We start from the raw sequence: 22050 nt of genomic DNA, 5'->3' as shown, positions 1-22050 counted from the left end.
GATACGGAAAACAAACGCCGCAAGATATGACGTTCTTCTAACGAATTGCTAGCTGCAACCTGAACATGCAGGATCCAGATATCCTCAAACTGACGCATGGGATATTCTGGATCAACAACATGCATATCTATCTCTGCATAAAAGACTGTCAATCTGCCGTTTAGTTAATACTAAATGAGGCACCCGTAGCGGGAGCTATTCCACAACTCAGCTTCCGAGAGGACCGAAGTGGCAAGTAAAGTCGAGGGTTTTGAGCTTGACTTACTAGAACCGTTTCTTTTTCAACCTTTTTAAGTGCACTTGGGGTTTCGTCGAACTTTTGGACCCCAGTAGTCTGTTATCCTCCAGTTGTGGTGCGACTTCCTTGGATGCTTTCACGTAAAATTATCAACTCGGCTTGCGGCGAGGAGATCACAGATTCACAAGTCGGGGGAAGCTGCAAGTTGCCATCGTTTGTGGGGCTTCTCTAAAGAGCTGAGAGTATAAATGAGCTTCTACGAACTTAATATATTTGCAAGACTTATCCGATCCCAATCTCCCTAGATAGACAACCAAGCGTCAAATCAAAATAACCAGTACTCAAAATGAAGACCTCCATGTTCCTTGCTACGCTGTTCGCAGCCAACACTGCGCTCGCCCAAGGCGGAATCACCTGCAACGGTGACATTTTCAACAACTACTGCTGCGAAGGCGGCTCTTTTAGTGGGCCCGTTGTATCTTCCTTCCTCGGAAGTTTTCTCCACCCGCGATGCCTCTCGCTCCTCCGCCTTCGCCAGTCGGGACTCTTCTCGCTCAGCAGAACAATCTAGTCGTGAAGCTTCGATTACATCTGCTGTGAGCGGTGCAATAATTACTGCGAGGGCGGTGTTACATGGACGCGCTGTGACGACGGAGGTTCAGCCGGGTTTGACATGTATTGGGGATGCGGTGTCGTCGATTTCGGGGAATGGGGCGATTACGGGGGATTTTACGACGACGTATGGATCGGGTGGTATGCCGACTACGGCGACTGATTCTATGACGACTGAGTCTATGACTACTGACCCAAGTGCGACTGAGTCAACTGCAGGTGGTGCAGCAGCTGGTGAGTGTCTCTCCCAAATTCTTCTCTCCAGTAATGTTTTCTTGAACTCGGCTAAATTGTGGAAAGGAACAACATCAAGCTCGACTGCTGGCGCTGCTTACATGACTCAAGCTCCGATTCTGGCGATGGGAGCTGCTGCATTTGCATATGCTGCCATGTAAAATCATTTGTAAAGAAATGAAGGCGAGAAGGAATTCCACAACGGGGAGAAACAAATTGAGAAGGCCAGATGACTCCAAATTTCCTAGTGCAGTATCAAGAAGCACAATATACCTAGAGAGAAAGACTATGAAGTAGATATAACGTATTAGAACATGTAGAAAGAAAACTTCTATGCTCTGACCTACATTCAATTTTGATGTCCGCCAAGTGATAACTTACCACAGAGCGAATATGTCATCATCCTTCAAGTCTTCGCAGTACACCTCATCAACCCGACCAGCTCTTCTTCCATAATAGATATTTAGACCACTAAGCATCACAAAAAGCGCTTTGTAATGTGTTGAGATTTTGAGTGAAATGTTGAGTGTTTTGCACTTGATGTCCTCTCCGGAGGTGAGGAGTTCGAGATTAGGCACTTGATTCAGTTTTGTATGGTCCAGTGGCTTGAAAAGAGCCATCATAGATAGCATTGCGCGTGAACCTTATTTATGATTAGGACTCAAATTTTGCAGGATCTTTAGAGTCTCTCGTTGTTGTGCTAGACCAGCAGAAGGAGAGCAGAGTTTGGGCTGAACAGGCTCGAAAAGTGGCCATTTACCCACATTGCCAAGCTTAAACATGATTGGATATTCTGTCTTGAAACTGTCTCTTTTCTGATAGCTTTTGGTGTGAGTGTGAAAGTAAGCAAGCTAGCTACGAGTAAGGAAGCGCAACTCGGAGAAGATTGGTGAATATTTCGTAGTGCACACTCCTCGAAATTTATCTCGCTTAAAACAAAACAATCCGTTCGCAGCTCTCACTCATCCGATTTTAATTCCACCCCCACTTGCACTGACCACGGTACCAGTGATCCATCTTGCATCCCGACTGCACAGCATTCCTACCACATCCGCAACATCCTCAGGCTGACCGAATTTTGGAGATGACTGGAGAGTAATGAACTCCTCTTTGAAGACCTCCAGCATATCAGGTGGACACTTCATGATTGAGTCGGTTTGAGTGAGCCCGACCGTGACGGCATTTGCGGTTGTGCCTTCCATGAAGGAGAACTGATATTTATTAGTTCTGTAGAAATGAATCGAAAGGGACGAATGTGCCCCCGGACAATGAACGGAAAGCGTCTCACCTTCTTCTCCTTGCCACCGAATGCCATCGACCAAGTCCGACACAGCGACTCCCCCGCCGACTTCCCGGCCGCATACATCAGCTGTCCAGACCAGGGTTGTCTCGATCGCACAGACGAGATGTAAATGATTCTACTCTCAGGCTGGAACATCTTCCTCTTGATAAACTCCTCAACGATCAAAACAGGCGTTTGGATGTTACTAATCATGCTCTCTTGGATACTCTGAACCGTCAACTCTCCCAGCGCAGCATCACGAGCATCCGAGGCATTGTTTATGAATATATCGACTCGGCTGGAGAAAGTCTCGACGAGGGTGTCTGCAATTGTTTGAGCGCAATTTGGGGAGAGGATGCTGCAGCTGATGCCGAGAATCTTGACCTTGTGGGTTCTATTTGAGGCTTTGAAGTGATTGTCGATTTCTGCGTTCATGGAATTGATGAGGGCGATGCTTTCGATGGTTACACATGTGCCTAGGATTGAACAGCCTCGTGATGCGAGGTTCAGAGCAATCGCTCGACCGATTCCTCTTGAGGCCCCGGTGATTACGGCGACCTTGCCAGCAAGATCCTGTTCTCGAGTATGGAGAGTAGCCATGGTATGTAAATGTAAATTGTGAGTTGAAGTATATGTGAAGCTGTCTGGGCGTGCAGAGCTGTGAGGTATGTTAGCAGCCTGGTAGTGGACCTGGTGGACTTCACTGCTGATGACTAATTCGTATTAGCCGGATGCGAACCACGCTAATGTGGGATGTTCGCAAGCCAGGAGCAATATGATCCGTTCCACTGCGAACTTCAAAGTTTTGAAGTACAGACCAGACATTCAAAAATAGTTACTCACCAGTAGAGAGAACCATGGATTTGCCTCCAAGCGAGGTCGAAGATATCAATCTTTCCGACGATGTCTGCCCTACGTGCTACAACCTCGACACATCCTTGATCGTCCAGCTCAATCTCTATGTGTATCGAAACGATGAGGAGATAGAAGTGAAAGTGAGTCCAGAATCACTTCAGTCCTCAGTATGCAGGTGTGAAAGTTGCAGGGTGTTATGGAAGGGCATCACAATCAACTTCGCGAAGATTCGTAGAGAGCCTGGCAGAATCGTCGAACTTCGCCTGAGGTTCTTTTCTGGGCGTGCACTTCGGGTGGTCGCGGTTATGGATCAGGAAGATTGGGACGGAATTTTTGACCTCGAATTTTATACCATGGAAGGTATGCACTTCGCCCCCAAGTGAATATTGACTGGCACCACGAGACTGTACTATGCTGACCAGCCTGGCAGATGAGACTCCTGTATGGTCGGCATTCGGTATTGGCAGTGAAGCTCCAGCAGTGTTAGATGCCGACGTATGCGTTCAAAACTTGAAGACATGGCTTGGAACTTGTTTTGAGGACCACAGTGATTGTCGCCAGGAAAGGCCTTTTCATCCCCCTGGACGTCTTTTAGACCTTTCGTCTTTCTCGAGAGGTCATATCAGGCTTGTCAATTCTTCCCAAATGGAGGAGATCAGGTATGTTGCGCTCAGCCATTGTTGGGGTGCAACTCAACCGAAAACCACTACCAGAGCAAACCTTCATGAGCATGGCGTCCAAATACCCGTCCACGATCTTCCAAATACCTTTCGGGAAGCAGCCATAATTACAGTAGGACTTGACATCAGATATCTGTGGATAGATTCCTTGTGCATAGTTCAGGATGACCTAGGCGACTGGGAAACAGAGTCAGCAAAGATGGCTGCAGTATATGGCTTGTCATACGTAACTATCGCAGTACTTCACTCACCTGACAGTCATGGCGGTTGCTTTCTGACAAGATACTGGAGACATCCCCTTTGGAGGTGGCCTGACGACGTACCTGTTCAAAATGGATCTATACCCATTACTACACAGCGCGGAGATACAGTCTCTACGGTCATGACTCGAGTTGCACTTACAAGCGCACATGAGAACTTCTTTGGGCTGCCTGAAATGGACGCCCCTCTACAAAAGCGAGCATGGGCCTTACAAGAGCGCTTACTTGCACCGCGAACTCTCCTGATATACCCCGAGGAGCTTGTATGGGAATGCCGGACAACCGCATCTTGCGAGTGCCGGGGACTGCACATGGACAGAGACACTGGATCCTCCATTTACGCTCAGCAGATCGGGGAATTGAAAGCAATGATACAGCCTCGACAAAACCTGACAGTCACCGAAGCAGCCAGGAACTGGCTTCTAATCATCTCAGCTTATTCCACTCTGCGACTGACAAAGTACAGCGACACCCTGCCTGCATTGTCGGGCCTAGCGACACATTTCTCCCAATTCATGAAAAGCGAATACATGGGTGGATTGTGGAGTGGCGACTTTCCACGATCTCTGCTCTGGCGGGGCAGGCAACAAATGGAGTCTGCCGATGATAGCCTCCCCTCCTGGTCCTGGACAGCAGCACATTCTGGACTGGTCTCGATCGCTGGTATAACTTACGATAACTCTTTCTTGCAAGGAGACTTCGCTGCCGATTGTAATTTCAATTTTGTCTCTTTTGCAATGCCCTTGTCATCTTTATCAAGTTTCGCAAGCTGCCTCGGAGGAACACTAAGTGTTACCGGTGTAATGGTCGAAATAAGCAACCTTCTACACACCAAGCCGAGCAACATCTTTCAGAGGAAGCCAGTTTATGGGCGGAACGCATACCTTTTCTCCAATGATTACCATATAGACGCTATAGAAGCCGACGAAGTTTGGCAATGCTTTCTTCTTGGGTCTACCAGGACAGATTCCAGAACTCACTTTTTGGTGTTGAGACCCAGTGGTCAACCAGCAACATACAGACGTGTTGGGGTGTTGAATGTCGGCAGAAACAACGAGAGAGACGACTTGCTTGCTAGGGCAGAGAAAGTCACTATCGACATCATTTGAGGTGGGGTCCTAATCTGCAATCTGAGCAAACAAGACGTGCCCAAGCTTTTGGACAGGTTGGGAATCGACATTGTACAGAAATCTTTCACTGAGGAGGAGAGTGCCAGCCATGACAGTCAACCTTGGAAGACAACGAAATATGAACTCGGCATAACGATAAACATGCATCAGCAAAAACGGAACAAGAAAAGGAAACTTCGTAAAATAATAAAGTGCAGCGGAGAAGAGTATTATCTCAGCTGTGGCTGATGCTTCTGTACCTCGCTAGCTCAGGGGCTCCGCAGGGGTTGAGGCAGGGGAGCTCAAGGAGGCTTCAGCCATCACATGCTTCCCACGCTAGAAGAATTAGCCGAGAAGTAGTGCCTCTTGGCTCCTCCTAGCACAAAGTCAACCGTCACGCTGGTGAACCTTCATACCTCAGGTAAACTCTCACAGCGCTCAATCATATGCCAAAAGGAACATCACAAGTGTGTATCAATATTGTATCTATGCTTCTATTGATAAAGGTAAGTTTCATCATTCTTCTCTCGAAGATCCAAGGCGTCGCAACGTTCCGTTTGCCTTGTTTTTGTTCTTCAGGACACAGACAAGGGCATCCACCAGCCATCTCCGCTCAGTCGTCGTACCAGACCATATCTATCACATTCCCCTGCAAATCCGTCTCACACTTCCCGCTGCTTTAATCCTCATGCCCAGTCCATTCGCTGCACCAACCCGGGGAGCTGGGTTGATTGCCGCGAGGAGGCAGAAAGTCAGGCCATGTGACCTTGAGTCACGGGCTGAGGCACCATGTTCGCGTCAAGTGGGCTTCCTTGTTCCCTGCCCAAGTCGCGCCCAAACACGTCTCCCCGAGGCCGCCTTGAACACATCCCGTACTTTTGCCTGCAACCTAGGCATCCTTGGTGGGTGATGGGCTGCTGGTATATATAGCTGGCTCCTCTCCTTCTGGTCACTTCCTCTCTTTCATCCCATTTCTGAGGCTCTTCGACATTCGACAAATCGACAAATCGACAAATCGACAAATCGACGACAACTATCCATCAACACATATACGAGGATTTGGATGATACAGCCGTGCACTACCGACAAAACCATTCTACAACATCTACCGATTGAGTGTCTTTCACGACATTCCGACCGAGACATTAATTACCGTGAACGAGAATGTGGAGCAGAAACGTCAACAAATCACAGACAGAGAGTTTCTCGAGGAGTCGGCGAGGCACAAAGAAGTCTTCCTTTCGAGAACATGCAGTGTCGAAAAATCGAACGGAGAGATCAACTCGCAGACCCCCGACCGAGGAATCAAACCCGACAAGCAGGTAAGCAATTCATCCCAGCCTTCCTTGCAAACAAATCGTACGGTCGCTAACTTTCTTCCGCACAGTACCCTGACCTCCTCGATTATCACACTCGTCGTCGGACGCGAACAACGGCTCTTCGCAGCACACGAAGATGTCCTCTGCATATCCCCATTTTTCCAAGCTGCATGCCGCGGACAGTTCATGGAAGCAGCATCTGCGAAACGCATCTCCCTGCCTGACGAAGAACCCGAGATCTTCTCTTCTGTCCTCGAATACCTCTACAAAGGTGATTATCATCCTCGGCTCATACACAATAAGAGGAAGAACTCGTGGGAGCTAGAGACCGGTGATGGTAGTGCTGGAAGTGTGGAAAGCACAGTATATCATCACGGCGTTGATGGAGAGTTGTTGAAAGATACAGTCATCTATTGTACGGCGGAGAAATACGGATTAGATGAGTTGAAGAGAGTTGCGTTGCGGAAGCAAGGTCTTCGTAAGTCTCCCCAGTTTATACCTTCCTCGCACTTGACGTCAACCATCGCTCTATGATATCTAAATTCAAACCATTATCCACTGCCTCGTATAGTCGAAATCGAAAGCTAATAATCACTTCAACAGAATCCGGCATTCAATGCAGCACCATCTTATCATCCGCTCGCTACGCCTACGCCAACACACCCGACACCGACTCGAAGCTTCGAGCACACTACCTCGCCCTTATAATCCGTAGCCGCGGCACATTCAAGCGTAGTGGTACCATGCAGATGGAGATGCACGCCGGCGGGTCCCAGCTATTCTTCGATCTCTTCGTTGCATTGTGCAATCATGTCGATGATGTTGCGTCGATCGCGTAAGTCTTCTATCTTCTCCCGCTCAGCCTCAAACCAACCTCAATAGTGACTCTTCATCTTGTGACTATGTACTGACGAGTAATAGTGGCTCACCTCGCAGTGTGCGGACTCATCACTGATGACTCGGACATCCCATGACCTGTTCCGTGATTCTCTCCTCAGGCTCATCTCCTTATCTCCTAATCACGAATCTCCCATGGCTTGGCTTCGTACTCTCCTTGCAACATACACGATAAAGTACATTTGGCGAACGGGTTTGACGAATTTGATTTGATACCAGGCGTTTGGAGATTGGCTCGCTTTGCTTCGCCCTACATTACGGATCCTCACAACACAACACTCAACAACCATACTTGTATCACTACTCTTCTAAATTGGCGGATAATTGTGTTCTCTGTTTATCGTTTGATGTTTTGGCCAGTCTGGTTGTGTTTCCATCTCGTCGCTGTATTTTCCTTTCTTGCTTTGCTGTTCCACCACTTGTTTTGCTGCTTGTCTCTCACCATCTCCTCTGGCGTCAGGTGTCCGGTTCATTCATTTTACACATTACATTCTCATTACTATCTATCCTCCCGTGCTCACTACACAGTCGAGTTGAATCATTTCATATCATGTCGAGTCGGGTCAGTCCATCCATCAGTATTCAGCCAGCCACCAACCAAGAAAAGCAGGACGATCGATCAGAATGCGCGCCATTTGTATTATTTATTTCTCTGTATCTCATATTTGATGGCATATTCTTATTTCCTGTATTTGACAGACAGATCTTAAATCTCAAATCTCAGATCTTGAGGTTTTGGCATGTTACATTCAGGCTTATTTGCGAGGCAGAAGCCGAGATGGAGGTGGAAGCCGAATATCAAAATTGCAAGTAGATACATATTTTTGCAAATGAGAAAGACGCTGGATTTCTGAGCGAGAAAGCATGTAAGAGAGCCAGAAAGTGAGATTGCGAGAAGTCGAGGGCGAGATATTAGGCAGAGTATTTTTTTTCAAGAGAAGAATGGAAGAGAATTGGGCAGAATGCAAGAAAGGCGAGAGAGATAGGAATTTCTGATAGGCTGGCCATATCAATCAATATCACATCAATACAGAGATTTTGCTGGGTTTGAGTATATCTTCATTTTTTCAGCGGATTTCCATTTAGGGGAAAATGACAAACTTTGAAAATCTGTAAAATTTCAGGTATGTGAGCGGGAAAGGGTAAATCAGATCTCACAAAAAACCACAAAAATCATCACCAGAGACAAAAGAAAGCCTCATTAATCATGCATTCTTACGCTCAAACCTCCTTATTAAACCATATCAGCTAAAGTGCTTGCATTAGCCTCCCCCCCCCTCTCTTCCCTCCTCATCCTTCACAACCTCATCCCTGAAAGTGCCCTGCCCAAAAACAAAATTCGCCACCCCCTCAAACTTAACCTTGAGGTTCAGCCTCCTTCCAACCTAGCTTAGATGCCCCAAGATAGCTCCAAACCCTTACATACGAGCCCTGCTAGGCCAGGGAACAAGAAATGTTTGAGGGGAGGTGATTCGTCAATGGCTGGAGCTCCAACGGAGAGGGGGACCGTGCCGTGTGAGTCACGGCTGGTGGGTGGGTGGATGGGGTGCAGTACGGTGCTGCTTTTGCGAGGGTTGGGGTTGTGGTGTGGTGTGGTGTTGGACTGGGGGTATGAGGAGGGTGAGGACTGGTGCGGGAGCGTGAGTGAGGTGGAGTGGAGTGGAGTGGAGTGGAGTGTTCATCGTGGTGAGTGGATGGGTTCGGTTGGGATGTTGTTGGGGTTGTGAAAGGGGTATTCTTGGTGCAGCAGTGCGTTTGTGTTTTGAGGTGTTCCATGGTGTGAGTGTGAGTGTGGGTGAATGAGTAGACAAGGCTGCTGACTGGTGCCGTAGTGGATGTGTAGATGGAAAGGTTCACCGAAGGGATCATCTGTGACTTGCTGGTTTTAATCGATCGGCTGGATTCGGAAGTGAGGAGACGAGGCGAGACATGTGAAGGCAAGATATTGTGTGGTGCTCGTCAGCGTATGGTTGGGTATAATATAGTACATATGACTGATTTGATGCTGAGCAATAGCAAGTCCCTCCTCGGGAATAGCAGCATGAAGAGGAAAACGGCCCAAGCTGCACAAAAGCGGAATGCGAGATACCGAAAGACTGGTTTGGATGTTGTGGCCTGGTTTGTGATAGGGAGTGATGTGGTGGCAAATAGCTGGTGGGGACCCAACTCAAACACCAGTGCCGGGGAAGGCTCCCCCTTTACTTAGAACGACAATGCCGCGCTCGCGGGCTATGTATCCTTTCATTAGGTTCTGTGAGTGGTAGATTAGCGATGGACGTGTGAAAGAAATTATTGAATCGGGTTTGGGTAGGATGTGACATGCTGTGCAGACCAGTGCGGGATTGTGAATGTAGGTGAAGGAGGCAGTTTAGGCGAGCTGATAAGGGGCGTTGCCTGGCCAGGCTACTATCAAGAAAACAAACGGACCGAACCTCGATTTGATGAAAAAGGGGCTGCGACCGTGCAGCAAAATTGCTCACGACGCTTTGGATGACTGGTTTCGTTCAAGAAGAGGAAGCAGTTACCTTGTAAATCATGGTCGAGAGTAAACACTCCACCTCGTCGTTCTCCATCGTTTCCTTGCTTCCCAAACTGATCGCTGCTCCAAAATCGCTCACAGGAATTCTAGTCTTCCTGACAGGCGGTGCAGCCGGATCTTTTGAGTTCTCCTCGAAACCACCGAAGATGAATACTTTTCGAAGGAGGTTGCGCAAGGCGATATCTCGGCCGCGCTCGAGTGTTAGGTAGATGCGGCGCTTGGTAAATTCGTCTTCGCCTGCCACAAGAGCGGCATCGAAGCCTGCCAGATCGCCATTCTTGATGCAACGGGACAGTGGCAGGAAAAGGGCTTGCAGGCGTGGATAGGGTTCCAATAGAGCACTGCTTGGCAAGGTGTGGGCGGTGAGGAGGTGGCAGGGGATGAGGTAGGTGAGAATTAATCTGTGATGGGTCAGTTCTGGTTGGGCATTCCTAGTATGACTGCATTAAGATCGCTGCGGACTCACTCTTTGTTGCGGATCGAGTCCTTGTGGCACATTTGCCAGGCTTCAGTGAGATGTTTTTCAGCCTGGTACAGACCTTAGTATCTTGGCATTTCGGGACGGAGGCAGACAAACCTCCTCGTAAGCCTCCTCAAGAAAATATATGACTCCAACATAGTACTTGAATGTCACTTGATGTGCTAATGGAAAGGCATCTAACGTTGGCATGTCGCCTCGATATGCTTGGATTGCCTTGAGGATGTTCTTTGAGAGACTGACGGAGTTGAGTTTGAAGTACGTCTTGAAGAGGAGATTAATAATGTTGTAAATTCCCCATTTTCGTGATTCTTCGAGGGGTGCTCTACAGGTAGTTAGCCGTATGTATTGGTGGGAATTCGCGACAACTTTACCTGTCACTTAGACATATTGTAAAGATCCTGTTCAGATGTCTGGCTGCATCTTCTAACTTCTCGTTCTTCTCGGCCTCAGGGTTGAAATCATCAAAATTGGTGACTGATCCCAGTGTGCTTGCAGCGCCCTCATCTGCCTTGATGGCGAAGATCCTGATGTATTTGCCTGCCACGTACAGGCAGGGCACTGTCCAGGCTTCAAACCCGCAATTGGTGTAGCCCCTGATAAGAGCAATGGTCATGTCACGCCAAGATTCGTAGACCTTGACCCATGATACCTAAGGAAATTAGCTGAGATTCTCTAGACAGCTTCTGATCTTGTAGAGTCTAGTGTCACGTGACATATGTGTCGTTGATAATTACGTCTTGAAACCGCGCCTGAAGAGCCAACAGTGTGCTCTTCTGTTTCCCAATCGCCAGAGTCTTTTCTTGGGGGGTTCTGGGAAGCCTCGTACCTTTGAGCTCATCTCTGCAGCAGCTTCCGCCTTCAGTATCTCGCCAACGGCTTTCCAGTACGCGTGGTATACATCCACCCATCCATTGCCCTCCTCTGCTGGCAGTGTAAACGGAGAAGCATGATTGCTCATGATCCGATTCTTGAAATCCTTCTGGACATGTTGGAAGTTCGTACTGCGATAGAACCGATCGAGTCGGTCTGGATCTGAGGCTGGCGATATGGGAGAAAATGTCTGGGAGAGGTCATAGCCATTGCCTGCCTCATAGGCCGTCCTGAAATCGTTGAAAACCGCATCCATCTTGAATGTATGGTCAATTGTTTGCTGCGAATTTTGAGTTGTCAGGAAGTTGTTACGATGTCCCGTGACCTTGAATGCCTGGAATTTGAGGTTTCAAAACTGCTCCGAGGCCAGTCCGGTCAACTTGAAGGCATGGTAGGGCGTGACGACGGATTCGGGTTTCGTGATATAAGATCAAGACAAGAATTGATCAAACTATCTGCTGGATGGAAGTCTGCAAATGCTGTCCTTGTTCGCCCTTGCTGTTCGTTTGTTTGTTTGGGCCAAAAGACCATTTGATATTTGCCAAGCCCGCTAGCTGCAAGTTGTCTAGCGTCCCGCACGAGGGCAGCAATTCTGAAAACCCTACGTGGGCGAAATTCAAGACGAACTTCGCGACCAACTTCAACGACAACATCGACAACGACCACCGACATACAAAGTGAGTCCTTTACACCGCTCGAATCTATCGAAATCTGCTCAATTACTGACTACTCAAAGATGGGTAAGCTCTAGATTTTCTCTCTTCCTTCTGCCACTGGATCCGGATGACGGCGCAATTCGACTTTGAAGATGCGATGAAAATTCTGCCCACGACTACATGGCGCCAGGAAGAGCTGCAAGTTATCCCAAAGGCGATTTGATGGTGTTGGATGGTGGATTGACGGTTATGGAGCACAGCCGACAACGCACTGGACTGGAGAGGGCGAAATTGAAGAATTGGGAAGACGCATAGGAACTGGCACAATTCAGCCTCAACGTACAACACCTCGACGGACTTTGTAAAGAACACCAAATGCCGGACTGTGGGAATGGTGTCTGTCGATTACAAGCCCCGAGAATACCTGAATACCTACAGCATTGACAAGAAACATCCACGCACCCCCACCAAGATACCGAGGAATCTGGATAGAATGGGAAATGAATAGCAGGCTAACACACCACCTCAGGTCGTCTTACGGAATATCAGGTCATTGGCCGCCATCTGCCATCTGAGGCAAACCCGGCACCAAAGTTGTACCGAATGAGAATCTTTGCACCCAACACCGTGGTTGCAAAGTCTCGTTTCTGGTACTTCTTGATGAAGCTCCGCAAAGTCAAGAAGGCGAACGGAGAGATCGTCAGCTTGAACGTCGTATGTACCTCCGAAATGCGACAGATTACATGGATATTGATAATTTCTACAGATCCACGAGAAGCGCCCAATGAAGGTCAAGAACTTCGGTATCTGGATCCGATACGATTCTCGTTCTGGTACCCACAACATGTACAAGGAGTACCGTGAGATGTCAAGAACCGATGCTGTTGAGTCTATGTACCAAGATATGGCTGCCAGACATCGCTCCCGTTTCCGTTCCGTTCACGTACGCTCACAAAAATCCGCCTTCCAACCACACAAAATGCTAACAAATCCCAGATCCTCAAGGTCGTCGAGCTCGAGAAGACCGATGATGTCAAGCGCCCATACATCAAGCAACTCCTCACCAAGGACCTCAAATTCCCCCTTCCTCACCGCGTTTCCAAGGCTACTGGCAAGAAGATCTTTTCCGGAAGCAGACCATCGACTTTCTACTGAGTGGGTTGGCTGGGGCTGGTTGGGTGATAAGTTATTTGGCTTGGGACGGAATCTGGTGTTGCACTGCATAAAGGGTTGTTTTCTAGCCTTTGCCCGTTGAGCCAGATTACGAAATGGCAATGAATAAGCAAAATCTTGAAGCATTGCATGCGACTGCTGTGAGATTTGTACTTTGTGGTTGCATTTGTGGTCCCCCCAAATTATTTTGGTAGCGAAGAGGCAACCATGCTCGTATCAATTGACTTGGATAAACCACTCTGAGCACTTCTCTAGCAGTTGATATTCCCCACCTAGGGTCTGCTGAAGGTTTTAGGAGGTCGTGGAGCGGTCGAAACCAGGATGTTCAAAAAGTTGGGCCAAGTGGTGTTTATCAAAAGCTAGATTCTCTCTCGCCAAATTGCAACTGCTTTCCACTACAACCTACGATTTCAGCCACTTATGCTAAGTAGCTATTCCTCTGTTTCCTTCGTTTTATTGAGTCTTCTCGGCTGCTCTCAGCCATCATGTCCATTCACGACTCGCGTATACGAATTTTTGCCTGTAGTTTACAACTTACCATTCTCCTCATTCGCCTTCTGACGATCGATCTCTGGCTTGGCAGCGAACCGTTTCTCATCCCTGGAAGCTCCGACTGGTTATGCTTGAGGTGCTAACGGGGTTTTCTTTGCCATGATTTCAGCATCTTCAGTGGGATAGCTGAATGTTCTGCGAAATCTCGAGGTGGCCCTCGAAAGAGAATGAAGTAAAGATAGAAAAGGAAGAGCATGAGTATTGAATCAAGGACGATCGGTGAGCCCGTCCTAGCAGACGAAGAGATTGATAAAGCGTGTTACAAGTGCACTATCTGAGGTAGCTATTCTAAATGATCACAATCTCTCTCCCAGCTGCCTGAGCGCTTACCTTGAAACGCGATTACAGCCCGTTCGAAGCCAGGAAGTCAGTTATCAGCCCAAACGCTCCCGTAGCATTGAAAGCGAAATTCAATCCATGCCCAGCCCCCGGGTAGCTGACGGCTTTGAACGCTTTCGCTTTCACCTTATGGAAAATCTCTTTGGCAGGGTGCTCAATCACTTCATCGCACCTACGCCGTTATCAATTTTCAAGCTCTAGTAGATGGTGTAAGTCTATATTAGCTTACTGTCCAGTACAAAAGATTAGATCGAACTGTCCTGCGATGACCTGCTCCCGGTCAGCGTACGTTCACGAGACGTGTGACACGAGAATTTACCATAGCTGGGCCTGTAAAATTCAGAGGTGCTAGATTAAGCAGTCCTCCGGAGATGGCTTCATTGATGCCGAATGGCTGTCGGTTTCGGTGTGCATATTTGGCGATACTTACTTCGTAATCTGGAGCTTTAAAGAACCTGCTTTGACTTAGTCTTGGATACGAAATGGGCAGGTACTCGCTTACGCGTTCACATTCGAGTAAATATCCGTCGGCGTCAGATATCCCTGCGAGGTTTCTGGTGAGTCGATGTACTTCATACCTAGCAAAAGAGCGCTTACAGAGTCTAGTGATTTCCATTTTGGACTCTCTCCAGATGCAATACGCGGCTGGAATGCTTCCAAGAACCCAGCGCCGTTCGTCCCATTGAAGCTGAAACCTACTTTCTGTAAGGAATATCGTTTTTGAAGAAATCACCATAATTACCAGTTAAGATCAATCCCTCTGCAATTAAAGGCTTCGCAGTAACGAGGGCTGCCGAGAGCACACTTCCGAAACTGTGTCCCACCAGGACGAGAGATTTTGGCGATCCAAGTGCCCCGATATCTTTTCCAGCTCGTACAGACGTAGCAAGCTCTTCCAATATGGCAATCTGGATAGATGCTTGGTTGACGTAGCCGGAAACTCTGATCTCATGTAAGCTACAGTTGTTGGAATGGACTCATTGGACTCACAGAGTAGACTTCCCGACGCCCAGTCGATCATAGTAGAAGACTGAATATCCTCGCGCGATCGCCCAATCTACGAAGCTGTACTTCTCTTTGGACACCTCCGGGTCCCAGTAACTATTTCATGGTCAACTACATACATCACCGATGTTCAATAATAAGACGGTCTCACCTTCGATCGAAATTCAAACCATGGCTTAGGAGTAAGACAATTCCACTCGCACCCTTCGTTGGGGTACAGAAAGTCGCCGAGATGGTATATGACGCAGTTGTCAACACCGGTGCTGAACTCGAGTCGTAGGGATTGAACGAGGTAGCTGCCGTTCTGCTATTGATGTTGCTGATGAAATCCACGACATCAAAGTTCGTCTCGAACTTCTTACCCCAGACGAGATTGACGGATGTTGGTGTAACAGGGATCTCGTAATCCGTGCAAATCTTTTTGTGAGAATATGTAGCAATGGAATTAGAGGCAAGAAGCGCTGTGCCCAAGATGAGCTTGAGAAAGGAGTGCATGGTGAGCGATTTCAGGATAGGATACCGAATATCAGTACTGGGTGTTGATAATTTACATGGTTGGGTACCTTTATACATTCAAACTTGACGGCGCGATGGTGTCTGCGGGCTGGTTACATTTCAAGAGTATGCAGCTGCACAGTGCACAGTCAGATAAGCAAGAGCCTATTCAGTATGATGACAAAGACGCCATGAAATCCAGCGAAGTCTCGTGAGCCTGGTGTTCAGTAATCTTGAACGAATTCTCAGTTGACGCGACAAATTTGAGATGTCCGTAGCTGAAGTGACTGTATGTGAACATACCTATCAAGCAATATTTATGCGGGCTGGATTTCTAAGATCGATTAGGATACCGACAGAACTTGACACTAACTTGGAGTTGGGGACATGTTGCACTGGTAATCGCAGCCCAACGCATACACGTATGGTTTACATAATGAGAGAAAATTGTACCCTGCCCGGGACGACCTGCAGGAACAAGTAAATTGGTCTGTTTCGGAGATTATTCAGCTCTTGCCTCACTGTGCAACATACAGGAGATACCTACTCAGCTACTACCTACTATCAAGGAGTCTGTCTGAATGGGAAACAAATGAGGCCCCCAATAGAACGATTTTAATCAAACATAGCCAATAGCTATGGACATTGCCTTTTGATGGATTCGCGTCCAGGAACAAGCACTTCTTGTCTCGCTTAAATTCAGAGGCAGGGTAATGCCAAGATTCAGAGTCAACAATGCGCCAGCTAAATCACCTAGGGAGCTTTTCACAAGTTTTGTAATTTTTGATACACCTGATAATCAGTGGCATAGTACAATTAAGTAGGTGTACGTTGAACTATATCTTGAGCGACATGGTTTTGGAGCTGGACAATGGCAACCCATCAATATCTAACCAAAACCCCGTCATCCACTAATCAGCGGCGAATGAAGCTCGAGCGTAATATTTTAAATAGCGACAAAGTAACATAAAACGAAGTAACAAATGCGGCACTTTTAGCTCAAGAGTTGGAAACGCAATGACAGAACCTCCAGTCTAAGTGATCGGCAGCGGAGGAGCAATGGCAATTGCTTGCATCGTGATGGCATCAACGTCCGTAGCAGCAGTGTTATTCGTCAAGATCGCAAAAGCCGTTCCTTGAAGTTGAGAAGGAACTTCTGCCCATCCATGCCCATCTGAAGTTACCCTGAGAGGCACAAACGCGGGCTTATTGGCTTGATTCAGCCACCCAATAAACAGCTTATCCTGGGGTCCTATAATCTGCGTTGAGTTGAAAGTGAAATCAAATCTGGTAGGTCGACGACGAGGCGCAAATTCACCGTAGTTGAATCCATTGACTTTCATCTGGGGAATGAGACCAATTGGAGGGACAATTTTGCATGTTTCAGGGATGACGAATGGCTGGAAGAGGTTGTAAACAAGTCTGCCGGAAAGTGGCGTATCGAAAGCAGCTACATTGGGGATCTGTTTGTTCGTAATGCGGAAGAAAGCATCGTGGCGTGCCTCGACTGCAAGAATAGCTGCAATGTTGCGAACAGGCTTGGCTTCGTTTCGAGCAAATGTATCGGCCAATGCAATGGCGCCGCCAATTCCGATGCTGGTAATGAGATGGCCAAGTGCGAGGAACTCATCGAGTCCAGATACTGGGAAATCGTATTTACAACGTGGGAAAACAGTTCCATTGAAGTGCTTGACAACGCCTTCAGCAGTCTCAACATGAACTTCTTCATCTGCAGCGATCTTCTCGATGACAGTGTCGATGGCGACAGGGAATTTTGGCATTTTGGGCCACAGCGACGTGATATTTCGCAAACCTTCTTCAAAGAAAGCAGCTTCGAGATTTTCGTTGTAGCCTGCAAGCTGAAATGCAGCTAATGTAGCTGGTGTGAGAGTTGGAGGAAGAGGTCCGTTCGGTGGTCCACCACCAGCAATCTCGTCGAAAGTCTGATTGCCTGGAGGGAAAGTATATGGATGAGTAGAGGCTACAATAGCAAACAAAAACCAGGAAAGGTGTGATCTGTGCATGATGTTGAGTTGTTGATCGTAATGTTCGTAGAGGACTTGTGAGAGTTGCTTGTCACAAAGTCTTAAATATTGTCCTGAGAGACTTCCTTTATATCAGTTTCCTCAACAAAATAGATATCATTGGAGCAGGGCATATTCTGAAGGAGACATAGCTATCGCATTCAAAAAGTGAATCCGAGACGAAGATGATTTTTAATAGGCAACAGGAAGACTGCATACTGTAGAACGTAATCGTACAGAGGCACAGTTACCACGACCTTGGTCTTAACGAAAGCGATCCCAAAGTAATTCGAAAGTAATCTTCTAATTTGATCCCATATGCCAGACCAGTGCTAAATAGTATCGACCTCTATTCCCGGCTACTGAATATTTCTCTGAAAAAGGCACGTGAGATCGTTACGACGCAATGAATCCGAGAGTGCGCAGTCAAGTAAGCATAAAAGATCGCACATTTTCTGCGACATGTCATGCTGACATGAGAGGTTGTATCCCATACGACATTGCTCTCCCATATCTGGTTCCACTCGAAAATCATTATCTTTGAAGAGCACAGCGAAAGCTTCTCATAATAACTCTACTCGTAAGAGGTTCCGAGACATCATACGTCTCCATCGATCATATGTCATGTTCCTCTGGTTAGATTTCGCTCCCTTTAGAAGTTCCAAATGCTGCATCATACGATGCTTCTCTCAGGGGAAATTCAGTGTCACTTGAAGCCCGTATGTTTCCCAATCAAGAAAGGGGCTTGGCCGAGACCAGGTCACGACCATATTGTTGGACTTAAATGCGCTCAACATCTTCCCACCACCACCAACTCTATTTATGATCTAAATCGAGTGCTTGTTTCTTGATTTCCAAACTTCCCTCATCCATAGTAGGTTCCTTTGTAATCACATAGGCGTACGGTAGCAACTCATCCATGTCGACTGTGACGAACTCGCCCGCTGGATCCCGAACAATCACTCTGATTCCTGGATAGTAATCGAGCATCATTTGTCTACATCTTCCACACGGACTAATCACCCCTCGGTCATCATTTGCGACAGCTACGCAGGCAGCCATCGTCTCCATCTTCCCATCGGGCCCTTCGAGACCCGGGGAGGAGGCCGAGCCAACACCGGCGGCTGCTGCATTGCCGAAGGCGACATTCTCGGCACAAGGTCCGCCGGAGAAGTGATAGACATTGACACCTGTGAAGACACGGCCGGCTGTCTATGGATTGATTAGTTGGGTAGTTGTTTTGTCTTATTCAACGTACCGACAGCGCTGCGCATCCTACTGTGTGATCCATGCCTTTTTCGCCGGATGGGAAGCGGGGTACGGCATCGATTGTTGCTGTTGCCGTTGCTATGAGAGTAGCTTCAGCTGTAGTCAGAGGTCGAGGCATTCTGAACAGTAATTCGAGCTTCTCAGAATCAATATTTTTTGAAGACGAACGTTGAAAAGAACAAAGTCGGTCTCAAAGTGTACCTCAGTAGTTGATTGCTTGGCCGATGTCAGGTGACTCTATTACCGTTCTCGAGATGGCCAGCTCATTCGCTCCTTTGTGGCGGACAGGACGTACATATCTACGCATACGGCTGCTAGATTCTCAAAGCGGATTGTGTATATGTATGTTTTCTCCGGCTTTATTACAATAAATTTTGCGGCCAATTGACTCACTCGGTGAACTAATGCCCCCACTCTTGGCAGGACATCAACCTCTCAAATCAGCCCTCCATCACACTTCATAAACCCATTTCCTTGTACGCTATCCCACAGCCATATAGTACATCGCTCATTCCTCTTGATGTGTCCAAACATGATACTACATCACTTTCGTCGTTTACATGACCGCTCGTACTCCTCACCACCCTCGTCATCTTCCTCTATCAGAGTCAGCGTCTCATTGCTTGACAGGATCAAAATACTTACTAACTCGCTTTCTCTTCTTACACGAAAATTCTCTCGAGCCTTGTGTGACTGGCTGTGATGCAAAAGGTTTCTCGTTTGTTGCGTCGAAGACTGGTAATGGTACAGCACTGTCTTCAGAATGGTTCTCGTCATCCCAAGGGAGAAGCTCTTCACCCTCAATGCAGACTGTAATTTCACTTAGAACATCAAATACCGAGTTCGGAGTTATGAACAACTTACTCAAGGCTCCTTTATATTCCCAGAACTCTCTCTCGCTCTCGCTTTGACATGTCGCCGTCGTGTCCTTGTCTCCGTCCGCTCCCTTTTCATTCTCTTGCTGCTGCTCTTTCATGACTCCCAATTCAGGCACCTCTCTCCCTTTCTTATAAACTCTACTATTATTCAAACAAATTCCCGTAATATTGACTTCCTCTTCGCCCATAAACTCCTAAAAGACATACTTCTCCAAGTCAAATCCATCTGTAATGTTCCTGCAGCGATAAACCATTTCCCCATCCTTTCGAACAACCAATTTCGGATCGGTATACGGAAACTTCGGGTTGGCCAGCCATGACCCCAAACTTTTATCACGATGCAGTAGCTTCTTCACGTGCTTAAGAGCAACAACTCTTGACTCTGCACAAGCGGCGAGATTTGTGTAAGGAGATGGATTCTTGCCCATGAAGTCGTTGATGATTGTACCGTCGTACTTGGTAGGTACTCCGTAACCGAAGAAAGTGTCGCGTGGCTGTGATAGGATGAGGTGTGCTAGACATTTGATGTAATGTTTGGTGTGGTGGGATTTGGGTGATGGAAGCGAGTCCTCCCATATGGAGTGTCGAAGCTCGAAAGGCAAGCGAGGAAAGCCGAGGAATGATGTTGACATTTTGACTGTGGCAGGGACTATGTTGTCAGGTGTTCTGGGTGCGAAAATGGAAGAAGTCGAAGTTTTGCGAGAGATCTGAAGAGCTAGTGTCGTGACTCTTGCCTGTGGTGCCTTTTCGCGGCTTTGTTATTGTCTCGCTTAGTGTTGTGTTTCGTGACTGGTGGTAAAGTTGCGATAGGTCTTGGCAATGTGGTTGACAGTATGAATGTTTCATTACTCAGCGTACTTAGATCTATAAAAGTATAAGCTGGCTACATATCCAAGTCAAGCTTCGAACAAGTCATTTTCAGTTTGGATTTAGGAAAATGCGCTCAGCGGACCACGTGCAGGGCTCCCTGACCGCCGTGTTGAGAAGCCGGCTTGATTGGGAATATCCAATAGGATCGAACTGGGACACGGAGAACATAAAATGGCTGCATGGGCAGGCAAAAGAGGTTTGGATATTGTTGACTGAAGGTTTTAATTCTGCAGCAAATCTTCTTCATCACCATATTCATCATCCTCACTACCCTCTTCTTCACCCTCTTCTTCTTCATCATCTTCACCACGAATAAAAGGAACAAATCTAAAATCAACGAAACTGATACCACCGCCCTCAACTTCAACCATGAACTGCAAACTTAGAACACCTTGCTCATCACCTCGAACGCTGACCTTGCTGGCTAATCTCATAGCTTCAGCTGCGGACTTGATCATTTCGAACTTATAGCTCTGAGTCCACTTCTCAGCCACGGTAAAAGTCTCAAGCAATTCTCTGCCCTTGGCAAACTCGACACTTGCGCTGCCAAGAGGACCAACAGCTGATAGACTTAAGTACGGCGCACCAGGATGAGCAGTAAGGTCAAGACGTGTTGGAGAAGTAGCACTCAGCTCGGAAACAGCATCGAAAAGCCAGCGTGCTTGCATAATGATTTTGACTTGCATGGCGTCTCGTTGGAACGGGATTTCTTCGGGATTTTCGGGCTCGTAAGTGTTGAGATTGCATGTGGTCGTAACTCCTGATTCTTCCAGTATGATGCTGAAGGGCGACCCAATGCCAGCGTATGATAGTCGACAGACACCAGCCATTCCGAGAGCTTGGTTGCTGAATGCATTGGGACGACCTGGTCGTATGTTGCTGGAGTATCCGTCGTTATCAGACTTTAGGAATCGTGCATTTGCAGGATCTGCTGCGCCGAAAATCTGGAGAGTTTCGAGGAGCGCTGCAAGAGAAATTTGGAAATTGGGATATTCGGGAGCTTCGGCTTCAGTATCGTCTGCTACAGCTTCTGGTTCTGGTAGACTGCAATTGAATGTGGTAAAGAGAGCTTTGTCGAGGAAGACGATTCCTGGAGGTGTTAGTAGACGTTGATGTAAAGCAGCAGCACGACCAACCTTGCATAACACGAGACTCCTCAACAGCAAAGCGTATGCCTTCCGGACTGATCTGAACTTGTGCCTTGGGTGCAAATCGAATGCAATTGAGTAACTGGAAGAGCTGTCTAGCCGAGCTGGAAACGGATTTGAAGATAGGTGGACCGTTGTCTTGCCCGCCAATGGTAGACATGTTTCTGGGAAAGGTATGAAGATGGTGTCTGATTGAAAGGTAATGTCACAAGGTCTTAAGCGTGCTGAACTCCTCTGCTTTTATTGCTCCAACTATTGTACAGGT

General features: G+C 47.5%; 13 protein-coding genes across 13 annotated transcripts; 5 read left to right on the top strand and 8 right to left on the bottom strand.

Annotated features, from left to right (window-relative positions):
* The first annotated feature begins 264 nt into the window (after positions 1–264).
* Positions 265–912, top strand: ONS95_009053 (uncharacterized protein). Its single transcript, XM_058502620.1, has one exon. The coding sequence runs from the start codon at positions 585–587 to the stop codon at positions 807–809; it is 225 nt and encodes a 74-aa protein (XP_058361549.1). The 5' UTR covers positions 265–584; the 3' UTR covers positions 810–912.
* A 105-nt stretch (positions 913–1017) lies between these two features.
* ONS95_009052 (uncharacterized protein) lies at positions 1018–1245 on the top strand (the record flags this gene model as incomplete). The annotated part of the gene is made up of 2 exons (XM_058502619.1): positions 1018–1084; positions 1151–1245. The coding sequence occupies 2 exons, from the start codon at positions 1018–1020 to the stop codon at positions 1243–1245; spliced, it is 162 nt and encodes a 53-aa protein (XP_058361548.1).
* Positions 1246–2046: 801 nt separating this feature from the next.
* Positions 2047–2966, bottom strand: ONS95_009051 (uncharacterized protein; the record flags this gene model as incomplete). The annotated part of the gene is made up of 2 exons (XM_058502618.1): positions 2047–2295; positions 2373–2966. 2 exons carry the CDS (start codon positions 2964–2966, stop codon positions 2047–2049), a joined length of 843 nt encoding a protein of 280 aa, XP_058361547.1.
* A 257-nt stretch (positions 2967–3223) lies between these two features.
* ONS95_009050 (uncharacterized protein) lies at positions 3224–5270 on the top strand (the record flags this gene model as incomplete). Its single annotated transcript, XM_058502617.1, has 2 exons — positions 3224–3581; positions 3652–5270. The coding sequence occupies 2 exons, from the start codon at positions 3224–3226 to the stop codon at positions 5268–5270; spliced, it is 1977 nt and encodes a 658-aa protein (XP_058361546.1).
* A 1164-nt stretch (positions 5271–6434) lies between these two features.
* Positions 6435–7544, top strand: ONS95_009049 (uncharacterized protein; the record flags this gene model as incomplete). Its single annotated transcript, XM_058502616.1, has 4 exons — positions 6435–6592; positions 6658–7067; positions 7193–7424; positions 7511–7544. The coding sequence occupies 4 exons, from the start codon at positions 6435–6437 to the stop codon at positions 7542–7544; spliced, it is 834 nt and encodes a 277-aa protein (XP_058361545.1).
* Positions 7545–9653: 2109 nt separating this feature from the next.
* Positions 9654–11632, bottom strand: CSN12 (COP9 signalosome (CSN) subunit; the record flags this gene model as incomplete). Its single annotated transcript, XM_058502615.1, has 6 exons — positions 9654–9737; positions 10012–10426; positions 10492–10553; positions 10603–10828; positions 10878–11155; positions 11333–11632. 6 exons carry the CDS (start codon positions 11630–11632, stop codon positions 9654–9656), a joined length of 1365 nt encoding a protein of 454 aa, XP_058361544.1.
* A 359-nt stretch (positions 11633–11991) lies between these two features.
* RPL20 (60S ribosomal protein L20) lies at positions 11992–13796 on the top strand. The gene is made up of 4 exons (XM_058502614.1): positions 11992–12116; positions 12562–12746; positions 12799–12975; positions 13029–13796. The coding sequence occupies exons 1-4, from the start codon at positions 12113–12115 to the stop codon at positions 13185–13187; spliced, it is 525 nt and encodes a 174-aa protein (XP_058361543.1). The 5' UTR covers positions 11992–12112; the 3' UTR covers positions 13188–13796.
* Positions 13797–15856, bottom strand: ONS95_009046 (uncharacterized protein). Its single transcript, XM_058502613.1, has 4 exons — positions 15253–15856; positions 15087–15197; positions 14839–15038; positions 13797–14791 (listed from the first exon to the last, which is right to left on the bottom strand). Exons 1-4 carry the CDS (start codon positions 15672–15674, stop codon positions 14595–14597), a joined length of 930 nt encoding a protein of 309 aa, XP_058361542.1. The 5' UTR covers positions 15675–15856; the 3' UTR covers positions 13797–14594.
* A 774-nt stretch (positions 15857–16630) lies between these two features.
* Positions 16631–17620, bottom strand: ONS95_009045 (uncharacterized protein; the record flags this gene model as incomplete). The annotated part of the gene is made up of 1 exon (XM_058502612.1): positions 16631–17620. The coding sequence occupies one exon, from the start codon at positions 17618–17620 to the stop codon at positions 16631–16633; it is 990 nt and encodes a 329-aa protein (XP_058361541.1).
* Positions 17621–18436: 816 nt separating this feature from the next.
* Positions 18437–19007, bottom strand: ONS95_009044 (uncharacterized protein; the record flags this gene model as incomplete). Its single annotated transcript, XM_058502611.1, has 2 exons — positions 18437–18832; positions 18879–19007. 2 exons carry the CDS (start codon positions 19005–19007, stop codon positions 18437–18439), a joined length of 525 nt encoding a protein of 174 aa, XP_058361540.1.
* A 260-nt stretch (positions 19008–19267) lies between these two features.
* Positions 19268–19994, bottom strand: ONS95_009043 (uncharacterized protein). The gene is made up of 3 exons (XM_058502610.1): positions 19754–19994; positions 19535–19699; positions 19268–19488 (listed from the first exon to the last, which is right to left on the bottom strand). The coding sequence occupies exons 1-3, from the start codon at positions 19953–19955 to the stop codon at positions 19433–19435; spliced, it is 423 nt and encodes a 140-aa protein (XP_058361539.1). The 5' UTR covers positions 19956–19994; the 3' UTR covers positions 19268–19432.
* Positions 19962–20493, bottom strand: ONS95_009042 (uncharacterized protein; the record flags this gene model as incomplete). Its single annotated transcript, XM_058502609.1, has 1 exon — positions 19962–20493. Exon 1 carries the CDS (start codon positions 20397–20399, stop codon positions 19962–19964), a length of 438 nt encoding a protein of 145 aa, XP_058361538.1. The 5' UTR covers positions 20400–20493.
* A 365-nt stretch (positions 20494–20858) lies between these two features.
* Positions 20859–21945, bottom strand: RAD1 (ssDNA endodeoxyribonuclease; the record flags this gene model as incomplete). The annotated part of the gene is made up of 2 exons (XM_058502608.1): positions 20859–21727; positions 21774–21945. 2 exons carry the CDS (start codon positions 21943–21945, stop codon positions 20859–20861), a joined length of 1041 nt encoding a protein of 346 aa, XP_058361537.1.
* Positions 21946–22050: the final 105 nt, after the last annotated feature.

Source organism: Cadophora gregata, assembly GCF_030347475.1.
Source record: "Cadophora gregata isolate MNR1 chromosome Unknown scaffold_3, whole genome shotgun sequence".
Taxonomy (NCBI): domain Eukaryota; kingdom Fungi; phylum Ascomycota; class Leotiomycetes; order Helotiales; family Ploettnerulaceae; genus Cadophora; species Cadophora gregata.
The sequence above is the reverse complement of the archived record's forward strand: the minus strand, read 5'-3'. Positions and strand labels throughout refer to the sequence as shown.